The 12,163-nt window shown below is 35.3% G+C and overlaps 1 protein-coding gene across 2 annotated transcripts in view; it reads left to right on the top strand.

The window, feature by feature from the left end:
- Positions 1-12,163, top strand: part of LOC133534561 (protein dachsous) — a 334,416-nt gene that overhangs the window by 30,883 nt on the left and 291,370 nt on the right. For both annotated transcript variants that reach the window (XM_061873723.1, XM_061873724.1), the window contains exon 2: positions 7,269-9,009. In XM_061873723.1, the coding sequence (XP_061729707.1) occupies positions 7,306-9,009 (1,704 nt within the window). In that variant the 5' untranslated portion in view covers positions 7,269-7,305. The remainder of the gene's footprint in view (positions 1-7,268; positions 9,010-12,163) is intronic.

Raw genomic sequence — 12,163 nt, 5'->3', positions numbered from 1 at the left:
ATCAATAATTTACTTAGTATAAAACAATACATTTCTCGCCTTAGTCATGGGCTCATGGGGCGGATGAAAGACGGAGAGAAGTTTGCGTAAATAACATTAAATAGTGTGACAGCTGTAAATAAATAAGTAAATATTACGATTTTTATAAGCGTCCGAATATTACATAAGAGTTGTTCTTAGCATTCGGGTAACTCAAACTTCTGTAACTAACTCTATGTACCTATAGGCATAACTAAAATAGTAAATAGCTGAAATAAAATTGAAATTAAATCCTAATATGATTTGAAAGTAGTACGTGCATAGGATCTTGATAATTAATGCAGTTCAGTAGAGTAGATGGTGGCATTCAAATACCACACGGAACCTCCGCTGATGCGACTAGGTCCCAGCCTACATTTAGAGCTACCTATTAAAATTAAAGTCTTAAGTAAAGGCCGCTTTACACAATGTTTCATTGAGGCTTAGTTGGTTTAGTTGGTATGTATGGCATGAGAATTAGATAGTAAACCCATTTTATTTCAGCATGTTAATTAAGCCATGTCTAAAGCGGGCTTAAGGCTTAGCGATTTATTTACTTTTTGGCAGGTTATTTTGATATTGGCGGTGGACTGTTCCTTTCGGACTAGTGTCTAGTATATATCGGTGTAATTAGGATACATTATATTACATTTGACAGCGTAACAATTAGAGTGAAATAATATGAACATTGATTGAAACATAAATTCAAAATATAATTGATATCTATTCTATGGTAAATACCATGTAAATACTGTACTGACAGTGCCTGTTCGGCATGAAACTACAGGACACCCTGATTTGGAAGTTAGTTAAAAATAATGAAAGTATAATAAGTATACCTAGACCTACCTACGTACAATACTTTCGACGGTTTCATTGCCAATAAAATTTAAAGAACCTTATAATATGTGGAATTAATGCCAACAACCAAGTAATTCAAACCGTTTTCTTGATGAATGGAACTCAAAATCAAATAAGTACCATTTCACAGTGTCCAAGTGAATTTAAAATACTGTTAACAATGTTCCTTAGGACGCGCAAAACTTGTTTGCGCCGGGACCAAACCTGCGCCAAAGGTTGTCAGGGAATACATATTGCATTAGCCGTATTATGTACCAACAAGGTACGAGAAGTACATTAAACGTTCCTATATAAAACAAAATACAATCAATATGAAGATGTTCAAATTTAATAAATCGTCAGAATGATGGTCAATCTGGGTAAATGACCGGTAAATAATTGATAATGTAACTAAAGAGATATGATAGATAAATAGCAAAGAGATGATACATAGTAAATATTTGCTGTACATATTTATTGACAGCTCCAATGGAATCTAGAGCATTGTTTCAGAAACGTGGGACAGTCCACTGATGAGACATTGGCTTTGACTGCATGTGCCAGTTCCATACTCGTATTATGTAACGGGCCATAGCCTTAAGTGAAAAATATTTTTATTTTATTTTAAACGATATTAATTCTAATTTTAAGTAGGCATGTGCTTTCAATGTTCCTAACCCCGGTGGACTTACGTCTAAAATAAACGATTTTCATTTTGGAGATGTTTTCAATTTTGTCATGCTTCTCCTGAATGATCAACGTCATAATGAGTAAAGATTTCTCCACGTGATTCAAATCGATAAGATGGCGATTCAATGCAAATGGTCCAAATGCATCCGTAACGGATTTACTAAAGTGCCCATTGTGCAGCCCAAATCTGTTTCACACAGAACAACCTTCAACAAAAACGACTCCACTCGACAATAGGGTTCAAAATAATGTTTGCTTTCTCAGCTGAGCCGGTTTGTAGTCGCATCAGTGAAATAGAATATTGACAAGAGCATGGCAATTTAAAAAGAAATATAAATGCTTCCTCGATGTTAATAGAATTGGTATTTTAGAAGAATGCTTTGTTTGATAGTTTGTAAAGATGGTTCCACTGATTCATACCGATAGTTTGCATTTAGTTTACATATTCATGTAAAAAATATCTAGGTGCTGAAAAATTATTTGGTTTAATGCTTATGATATAAATATTTGTTTAGTTAGGCTTTAAATTATTTAAAGCAAATGAAGTATTTTGTTCGGTTGAGTAAAGTTTTTAGCTAAAATGATTTAGATATTACTGATATCTTTTGTGACTGATATTGTAATGGTTATATTGAACTGTTTGTATGCTTCTCTTAATTTTTTATTTATTTTCTTTAGTTGACTATAAGTGTTATTGAGTCATATATTAACATTTCTATAAAAAAAGTGTTCGTAGGGACATTAGAGACCTAGTACGCAGTCGCAGATAATAAAAATAGCTAAAAAGTGAGCATAAAGCATTTTTACAATACCGAATTTCCACCAAAAACACACAAAAGAAACAAAAAACCCGCCAAAGTTTAAATTTGGAATTTCTTCTGTGAAGATCGTGCAGTAACTCAGACCCGCGCGCATAGCGCGTTGACGTTCGACTTCGGACATTTTTGATCTCGGCCGCGGCGGCGCGCGCGCCGCTGGATTCTTGGCGATAATTTGCTTAGAAATTGCTTTTATTCGGCGACACTTTTGGTATCAAAATTTCATAATTGCCCATTTGCAGAGTTGGTTTTTGTATACCTAAATCATTAATTAGTAAATGAAAGTCCTAATTACTGAAATTAGACTACCCTTCATAAATTGTATAAATTACTCTTTTTTTGAAAATTATAGGAACCCGGACCGGAGTCGCTAAAAATGTTCGCCAATAAATTGAAGTTCGGTCTGGGTCGGTATATGGGTACATCTTATGTGTCCGTATCTCTTACACCAGCATTCGTTGTACTTGTCGGAAAGGGATAGGTGTGGGTTTGTGAGATAATATACAATAATCAATGCTATTCAGTCATAGGTGTTTACTACATTACACGGTTAAAATTAGCTTGCGGAAATACGAAACGATTACAAGCTTTTATTCCGTGTAAGAGTTACTAAAATATATTATGGTCGGCTGTTCTTTAAGGTTATCTGTTCTATCGCGGCATTACGGGGCAGATCACGTACACAAACGTATTATTTTTGCTCATAAAAAGCAGATTTTATTGGCACAAGCCATCCAAGTCTTGACCAGGGCTAATTGAGCTTCCCTCTGCTTATTTATATAGCGTAGTAATTAGAGAAGTTAATATCCGCTCGGTCGCCCGCAGGTCTCACTAAAATGGAGTCTTTGCTTAAAGCAATGATCATCTTCGTACATATATAGATTAAATGGGTTAATAATGTCTAAATAATAATAGTTCTCTTTTATTCAGTATTTTAGTATGTTTTAATATGAAAGTGGACCCTAGACGCACGAGCTATACCAGGTGCCTTTCCAGTACCAATCCAAACGTGGCCTTAAAATACAGTGAATAGATAGAGCGCTCTCGAGGTCATTATTGGCAACAATAGTTTTTAACTACAAGGAACAAGGAAGACATATTTAAATTAAATTCTGCCTATGGTCCTTTTAACTACATATACATTTATATTACAGTCAGGATCAATTTGCAAGTAGCCTTAAAATGGTTGTATATCTTTGAACTGTATACATATATTAAACATACCGAAAACAAGATATGCATGATAATGTTATGGCGAAAGTCGGCTGTCATTTTTTTGTTTAGCGGGATGTTTATTTTTTCAATCTCGACCTACCTGCCGCAGATAAAGCGGACTTTTAACAAAGACAACACTTGTCTCTACCCTAAATGCTTTTTAATACCCGAGCTGTTTGTGTTACCTCCCACGTGCATTAACAGTCATTTTAAATGCCGGCAAATAATAGCCTATCCGTTCAAAAAGGTAAGGGACCAAATTAAGTATATCTACTTACGTTTATCTAGACTGTCTGAAATCTAAACGTTCAGAGTTTTATACTTAAATGGACTAAGTATGTTTACAAGATTACGAATGTCGAACATTCTTGACATTCATAATACTTTCGAATAATGCCAAATTTGTAAAATTTACTACACTTCACATTACATGTCATATCGAATATGTATTGAAATTCCGTTAGTTTGAGTCGAGCTTGAGCCCCTCTCGGTTATCAGTGATAATAAAAAGTAAGACCAGTTGAAACAACTTGGTCGGTCGCCAAATGAACGATTCCTATGCAAATATGTCGTGTATTTGTAATGCACGGAGACTTTATTCTTAAATGTGCATTTGATGATGATATTTAAAACGAGTTGAACGCAACGTTCTCTCGCTCTCAATCACAGCTGTATATGCACATGCATGTATTCCACATTACATTCATTTTGAATTTATGTAATATTATTGCCATTATTATTCTATATAGCGACGCTCTTATTAGCTGTTTTACTTAAAAGACAGTTAAGTCATATTACATATCGTCAGGTGACAAGCAAAACTCACTAATTATTAAAAAATAATTTAAAAAAATCAACCTTATTATAGCAGTAATATGGTTCATTATGGCTTTGAACTTGTGGTGGTAATTGGTGAGTCTTGCTTGTCACATGACGATATAATATATTCCGATCTGAAAAAAGACTTGCCAAATAAGAACATTTCATTATAATGCCAATATGAAATGAAATTACAAATTTCACATTTGGTTTATAAATTGGTTCGTTATTTGTTTCATACACACATTTTTAATGTTAATCTTTATAAAAACAGATTAAAATAGTCCTTGATTCGATTAACAATATGTATTTTAGCGGTAAATGACATACCGCGAGAGATTTTCCGGTGTAACGGTAGCGTAAACAAAAAGACATCAACGCGTCGTTCACGAGACGGCCTTATTCTTTAAATAGCTTATGATTTTATGTTTTTAAATCAATGAAACTTTTCAGCATATTTATGAATAATTGATGAGTATAGATGAAAAAAATACTAATTAGGCAGGCACTATTAAATCACATATTCGGTTTATCTATTTCTAAAATAAATCTTAGATAAAAAGTTAATCTGCTTCGAATAAAGACCGGTTTCTTACTGATGACAGAATGAACGGATAATGGCGACGTGATTAGTATGGAACCGTTAGCTTTTACTTAATATATCCGCCTACATATCGCATATTGATAATATAATATCCCACGTCAAATCACTAAGCTGCGTTTTTGTCAAATGGTCGGAACTTTCTTACCGACAACTACATGCAAGTTCTTTGCATGCTAGTATGTTAATGATAATCAAGACTTTGTACGAGAGATTAATTAAAGAATGTGCATTAAAATATCTTTAAAATAATCAAACGAGAATTGTTATTACAGGCAGGTAATAGTAGATTGTTAAACAAGGGATGAAATGGTGCCTTTCACGCGAGTTAAAGACTATTTTCCATTTCGAATACGAGGAAAGTAAAATACATGTTCATTAAAAAAAAACACGGTTAAGTATAAACTTCAGTAGTATTTCTTGAGGGTATTTTCAATTAACGATTTAAGTAAAAATATCGCTATTTATGGAACGGGGACTTAATTATTAGAATGGAGTACATCCATTTAAAACCAAATTTTGCTTATCTTAAAAAAGAGAAAAAACGAACTTAGAGACGCACTAGAGCGGAAACGTATCATTTTCTGCACACTTTTTGAATGACTCGCTTTCAAAGCATGAAAAATGAAAAAAAAGCAAGTTTTAACGTAAAATATGATTAATGGTAAGGTGTTTGCTAATGGTACTAAACATGATCCAGTTGTATTGAATGAAAGGCCACTCGAGTCGCCTCGCCCGAAACAAGTTGCTTCGGTGTAATGTAATATTTTCTTCCATATTTGAGAACTTTAAATTAGTTACAAAGCACTTATCAACACATATGTATGTTACTTAATATTACGATTACACAATTAATACAAATTAATTCCTTTGTTCATCAGTAAAAATAATCAGAAACATCAACTTCACAGACAAACCTACACGCTTTTTGCGTATTATAAATTAATATACGAATTGTTGCAATTCCATCTTTCAATACTAGTTTCCATTTAAACGTTGATGTGGCATACCTCAGTTTTTGTCGTTTGTCCTCTCTGTTTATATCGCGGACATTTGTAAGCATTCGTAGACAGGTACGTGAGGTACATAAGTTGTTTGGGTTTATGAATGTAATATATACACACTGCATATTAACAAATTTCCTTGCATATGTTTTCATGTAATTTCTTTGTTCGTTTCTTGAGCAGGAAAATATAGAAATAAAAATAAAAATGTTTCGCACACTATATCGTCTATATTTGATATGTTAATTATTATCAAATGTGATGCTCATTGTGAAAATCTTATTTTTTTTAAAGTTTTGATAAATCGTTTTGAAGTGAGATCATATTATTAGGCGAAAATTGTCATGAATCTATTTACTCGAAACTGCTTGACAAGATTTAAGAAAAACCTATGAGAAGGTAAAGCATGCTCTTACAAAAAAGATTTGTAAAAATGGTGCGCGGAACTCTTGGGGCGCGAGTTCGACTATTTTGTTCGCGTTATGCGCGATAATTTACACATTTGTAAACGCTACCTTAACAACAAGATCACAGCTTTAGTAATTAGCATTAAATAAATACTAGTAACACAATTTATTTCAAATGTAAAAAATATACAATTTTATATTCCAAACTATTCTAACCTAAGATCGTACGAGTACTTAGGATTTTTCTCAATCATTTGAGATGCAGATGCGTCACTACAAAGTTATTTTTGCCGGTAGCTGTGTCGCTGTCATCGCTCGGAGGGATTAAATTAGTACGTAGTTACGTATAATTCCAGTTTTAGCCGACGACTGAATTAACTTTGCGACGGAGTAGCTAAATCGAATCGCTACCATTCTGCTGATAGAGATCTGGGCAATTAACTATCAGACTCGTTTAACCGGCGAAAGTTGAAGTTTTTTACATGTATAATTTGAATAGCTACAGGCCTTTTAGGTGACGTAATGGTTTCAACAGTGTTATAATTATCGCACTCTGTAATGAATGTAGAGAGAATCCACTAACAAATATACGTCCTAATTGATAAACTACTATATATACCTACATACCACAGACCAATAAGTAAATTAAATTGAGATGTTTTTTTTTTTTCAAATATAACATTTAATACATGAATTATAAATAATTACAACATAATATTGTACAGAAACAGTAGATTAAGATGATTTATTGCCGGAAACTTATCGGCTTATATGCGTAGCGCATGTAAATTTGTCTCAGTAATTTTTATAATATAGTTCTTAGAATGAAGGTAATGTGAGTTTTTTTTTATTACAGGGGCAAATGAAGATGTGCACGCGGTGAAGCCAGCGCGATGTGGGTCGCATATGCACTGCTGCTCGTCGCTAGCGCGGCGGGCGAGCACGTGCGCGAATTCGTGGTTCGCGAGAACGCACAAGCAGGCACTATGATCGGCCACCTGGGGGACGAGCTGCCCGACGCGGCGCCGCCCTACACCATCGTGCCAGTTCCGGGCTCCGCCGTCAATGACGACCTCAGAATTGACCCCCACACAGGAGAAATCAAGACTAGAGTCCCGCTGGACCGAGAAAATAGAGACCACTATGCGTTAGTGGCTATTCCGGCAAGCGGAGACAACGTTAGAGTCGTCGTTAGAGTTTCCGATGAAAATGATAACGCGCCAACTTTTCCCACACCCGTAATGAATGTAGAGTTTTCAGAAAATACTCCCCGGGATGTTAAAAGGAAACTGAATCCAGCTAAAGATCAGGATTTAGGAGTATTCAATACTCAAAGATACAATATCGTATCTGGGAATACTGACAATGCTTTTAGGCTATCATCTCATAGAGAACGAGATGGAGTTCTATATTTAGACTTGCAGATCAATGGATTTTTAGATAGGGAGACTACTGACCATTATGAATTGGTAATTGAGGCGCTAGATGGAGGTACACCTCCATTGCGCGGAACTATGTCTGTAAATATAACTATTTTAGATGTTAATGATAGCCCACCTATTTTTACTGAGAGCGCGTATTCCGCAAGCATTCCGGAGAATGCTACTGTTGGCACACCCATTTTAAAAGTATCTGCAACTGACGCTGATTCTGGTGAAAACGGGCAGATAGAATATTCCATAAATAGAAGACAAAGCGACAAGGAGAACATGTTTAAAATAGATCCCGAGACGGGTGAGATTATCGTGAACAAAGCCCTGGACTTTGAAACAAAAGAGTTACACGAATTGGTTGTCGTGGCTAGGGACAAGGGAGCGCAGCCTCTGGAAACGACTGCATTTGTTTCTATCAGAGTTACAGATGTCAACGACAATCAGCCTACTATAGACGTTATTTTTCTGAGCGACGACGCTACTCCGAAGATATCAGAGTCGGCGCGTTTAGACGAATTCGTAGCCAGGATATCTGTTCACGACCCAGACTCCAAGACGGAATACTCAAACGTGAACGTTACGCTTAGCGGAGGCGACGGTCACTTTGATTTGCGGACTCATGACAACATAATCTATTTGGTAGTGGTAGCATTGCCACTGGACAGGGAATCCCAGTCATCTTACACCTTGAACGTTGTAGCTACTGATAAAGGCTCACCGCCGCTGCACGCGTCGAGAATCATAAGCCTTCGCGTAACCGACGTGAATGATAACGCTCCGGTATTTCTTGAATCGGAATATAAAGCGAACGTTCTGGAAGCCGCTACGCCTGGAACGCCAGTTGTCCAAGTTTCTGCCACTGATGTGGACGAAGCTGAGAACTCTGAGATTCGTTATTCTTTGCTTCCAACGCCGCAATCTGACTGGTTTGCAATTGATGAGCGATCAGGGCTGGTGACCACGAAGGCTAAGGTTGACTGCGAGACAAACCCGATGCCCCGCTTGACGGTGGTCGCGAAAGACCGGGGAAACCCTCCGTTATCGTCAACAGCGACATTGGTAGTGACAGTGTTAGATGTGAACGACAACGAGCCAATCTTCGACCAATCCTTCTACAACGTGTCTGTCCAGGAAAGTGAAGCCGTCGGCAGCTGTATTTTAAAGGTGAGTGCCGAAATGTGAACCAACTATGTAGACATATCCCTATTCGCTTTTGATCTGACCGTTTAAATGGTTTTTGTAAAATCTAAGCGTACTATTGGCTGATTTACTAAGTGCGCACCACACACAACTACACTTTTACAATAATCTGAAACGGTAGGTATGACCTAAATATTACTTACGTGCTAAAACTTTTACTGTGCGGTTTGAGAGGAAATCAATTTGCAGTTAATATCTAATATTTACGTTTCGATACTAATAGTACATGTAAAAGTAGACACATCTAAACGGTTGAACTGATTGATTGGCAGATTATTGCAATTTTATTGCCATGATTTTTCCGGTGTCCTAGAAGTCGATAATTGGTTATTTTTACTGCTTACCGGTGATAGGATAGAAAAACTTAGAATATGATGAAACGTTGATCTTGGTAAAACAAGTTTTATTACATCCTATATATTTTTTGTCTGACCTCCAAAGCTATTTATATTTAAATAGTAAATTGTAAAATAGGATCATTTCATAACTCCTTATTGAAATAACTTATAAGTTTATAAACAAGTTGTTTACATACACACAAACATAATTCCCGAAACAATCTACCAACCCAACAATTACCCGGCGAAAACTTTCATTAACTCTTATCTTCTCCATAACTCGCGGGTTAATTTCTTTTAATATATTCCCGCGATATTGAAGTAGTTATAAATAAGGAGCATAAATCTATCGGGAGTGATGCCAGTTTGGGCGCATCGCATATTGCGATCTAAATTGAAAATTAAACAGTGCCCGAGAGCCGCGGGCGCGCTTTCGGCGTACGCGCCGTTTCTATCCTGCGCGGCTGGCGCGTTGTACCGTCCCGCGCGACAATATTGCGCACCTCAAATAAACTATATTATTTTCAGGCATCTGGGTGCTGTTAGTCTTGCTTTGTAACTAAACTTGTGGATAGATTGCAGGATAAGGTAAAGCAGGGCAAAATAGACATGGCAACAAATTACAAAGCTTTTGTTTTACCTGCAGACCAAATACGAGTATGCCGTGAGCTGAACGTTATTAACTCTAGTATATGTTCTACGGACAACTAAACTTATCGTGTACATATCTAATATATAGTCTTGTTTGAGATCAAGATTGCCATTATGATGTCACGTCACCATTTTTTCACTCTGCTATTAACATACATAATATTCATTTCCATATGTTATAATGCAAATATAACACCTAATAATTTTCAACAAGCTCAAACAAAACGATTATTATATTATAATGATCATCAATCATTATAAAACTTGATTTGCATTATAAAAACCTTGAATTACATAACTGGCAATGTCTTATCTATTTCTTATCCAAGAAATTTAAACAGATGGTTCAACTAAATAAGCTAATTATAAATTGGATATCGAATAACGATCTGTATGAATCAAGTTGCTAACGTTTTTGAATGTCGGTTAGCACTGGACTTAGACCAAGCTAAGTTGGCAGCGATTTTGTTAGCCCAGACAGTGCATGTGCATAGTAATCGTCAAACTTCAATGAAATTATGATTTTTAAATAATACTTCGGAAGTGAATAATTTGATGTTGGACTTGCATGGTTGTATATCGTGGTTAGTAGTGGGTACTTTTCGTTGTTATGTCACACAGCCCTTGAATCTACATCGTTCTTACAATATGAAGTATAAACTAACGCGTCGTTTAGTTGACTGCGGACATTTGTCTTATTTGCGTTCCCTTTAATGCGTTTTATTGTACAAAAAAGAAACATAAAACAGGAAAAACACACATCATTAGTATTTCTAAAAAAATCAAGTATCATAGTGGTCAGAAATTAAAAAATATTTATTTGCATCGATACGGAATGGTAATGATATAATACAGTTTTATCTACACACATATCATAAACCCTCCATGATGTCTTCAAAATCCGTAAATAATGGCCAACATTACGATAAACTGTTTTGGTTCAACAAATTTCTTATCTGTGATAATGTAGTTATTGCTTCATAACAACATCAAAATCGATTTAGTTATGCATTCAAATTTGGAAAATCTCTGAAAAAAAAAGCAATTCGATTTGACCTCTATTCTAATATCAGTCGAGATGCCTTTTTGTTCGAAATGAAATGTCAATTGCATATAATTTTGACATATCTCGCATGTTAGTTTGTATCGAATAATACGGAAATAGGCCCCCTACTACCCCTACTAAACTAGGTAAAAAAAATCATTTATCGCCATTTGACGTACAGTTTATCTTTTAGTTAGTTTTCAGTACTTATAAAATAAATATCTTTTTGTTGTCTTTAAAATATTTTTTTCGTGTAAAATAAGCGATAAATATATTTCGGTGACGCCATCATATATCCGCGAGTTCCGCCAAGAGAGCAACGATTGAATATTTCATAGAAAGTTTATGTGTGTAGATAAAATAGTGTATGTAACTGTACATAATTAGGCATTAAAACACTTGTGATCTTTTTAAGAAACTCACTTCGTCCGTTTCTTAAACCCACACTCGTGTATTTTAATGCCTTTTATTATGTAGCAGTCACATAAACTACTATTACAGTTCATGTATCTAGCTTGCATGCAAGCGTGCAAATTTATAATCAGTAAAATTACAAAAATAAATCACTCGATGAGATGGTTGGTAAGAAGTTAACCATTGTTAATAGGGATATTTCCTTTATTTCACACCATCCACGAAATAAAGCACTAGAAAAATATTAGAAAAACTGAGACCGCAGATATTTTCAGACACAATTTCTATTAATAATAAATCCAAAAGAACTATAAAAAGTGGGTAACTTGACCGTGACGTCATTGTTCTTCATTTCATAGAGATTCCATAGTGGCTAATCGTTTTGACAGCTAGAAACTTATTTGAGTAAGCAGTCAATTACCCTATTACGGACTGGTTAAATGATTTGAGTGCTGCGTATGACTAATTAATACCTATTTGGTGAAGTAAAGTAAAATTAAAAGATTCAGCCCCAAAATAAAGTTACCTTATACCAGAAAACCACTACGCATATACTGTACCAACCACCGGAGATACGAGTAGGTTACCTGTAATTATTTTAATTGCTGATTTTTTACACTTTCACAATTTCCAGATATTTAGTATTTCCAGAGTTATTATCTTTAGAGTA

Source organism: Cydia pomonella, chromosome 2 (genome assembly GCF_033807575.1).
Source record: "Cydia pomonella isolate Wapato2018A chromosome 2, ilCydPomo1, whole genome shotgun sequence".
NCBI classification, from domain to species: Eukaryota; Metazoa; Arthropoda; class Insecta; order Lepidoptera; family Tortricidae; genus Cydia; species Cydia pomonella.
Note: the sequence above shows the minus strand (reverse complement) of the source record. Positions and strands in the feature narration are given on the sequence as shown.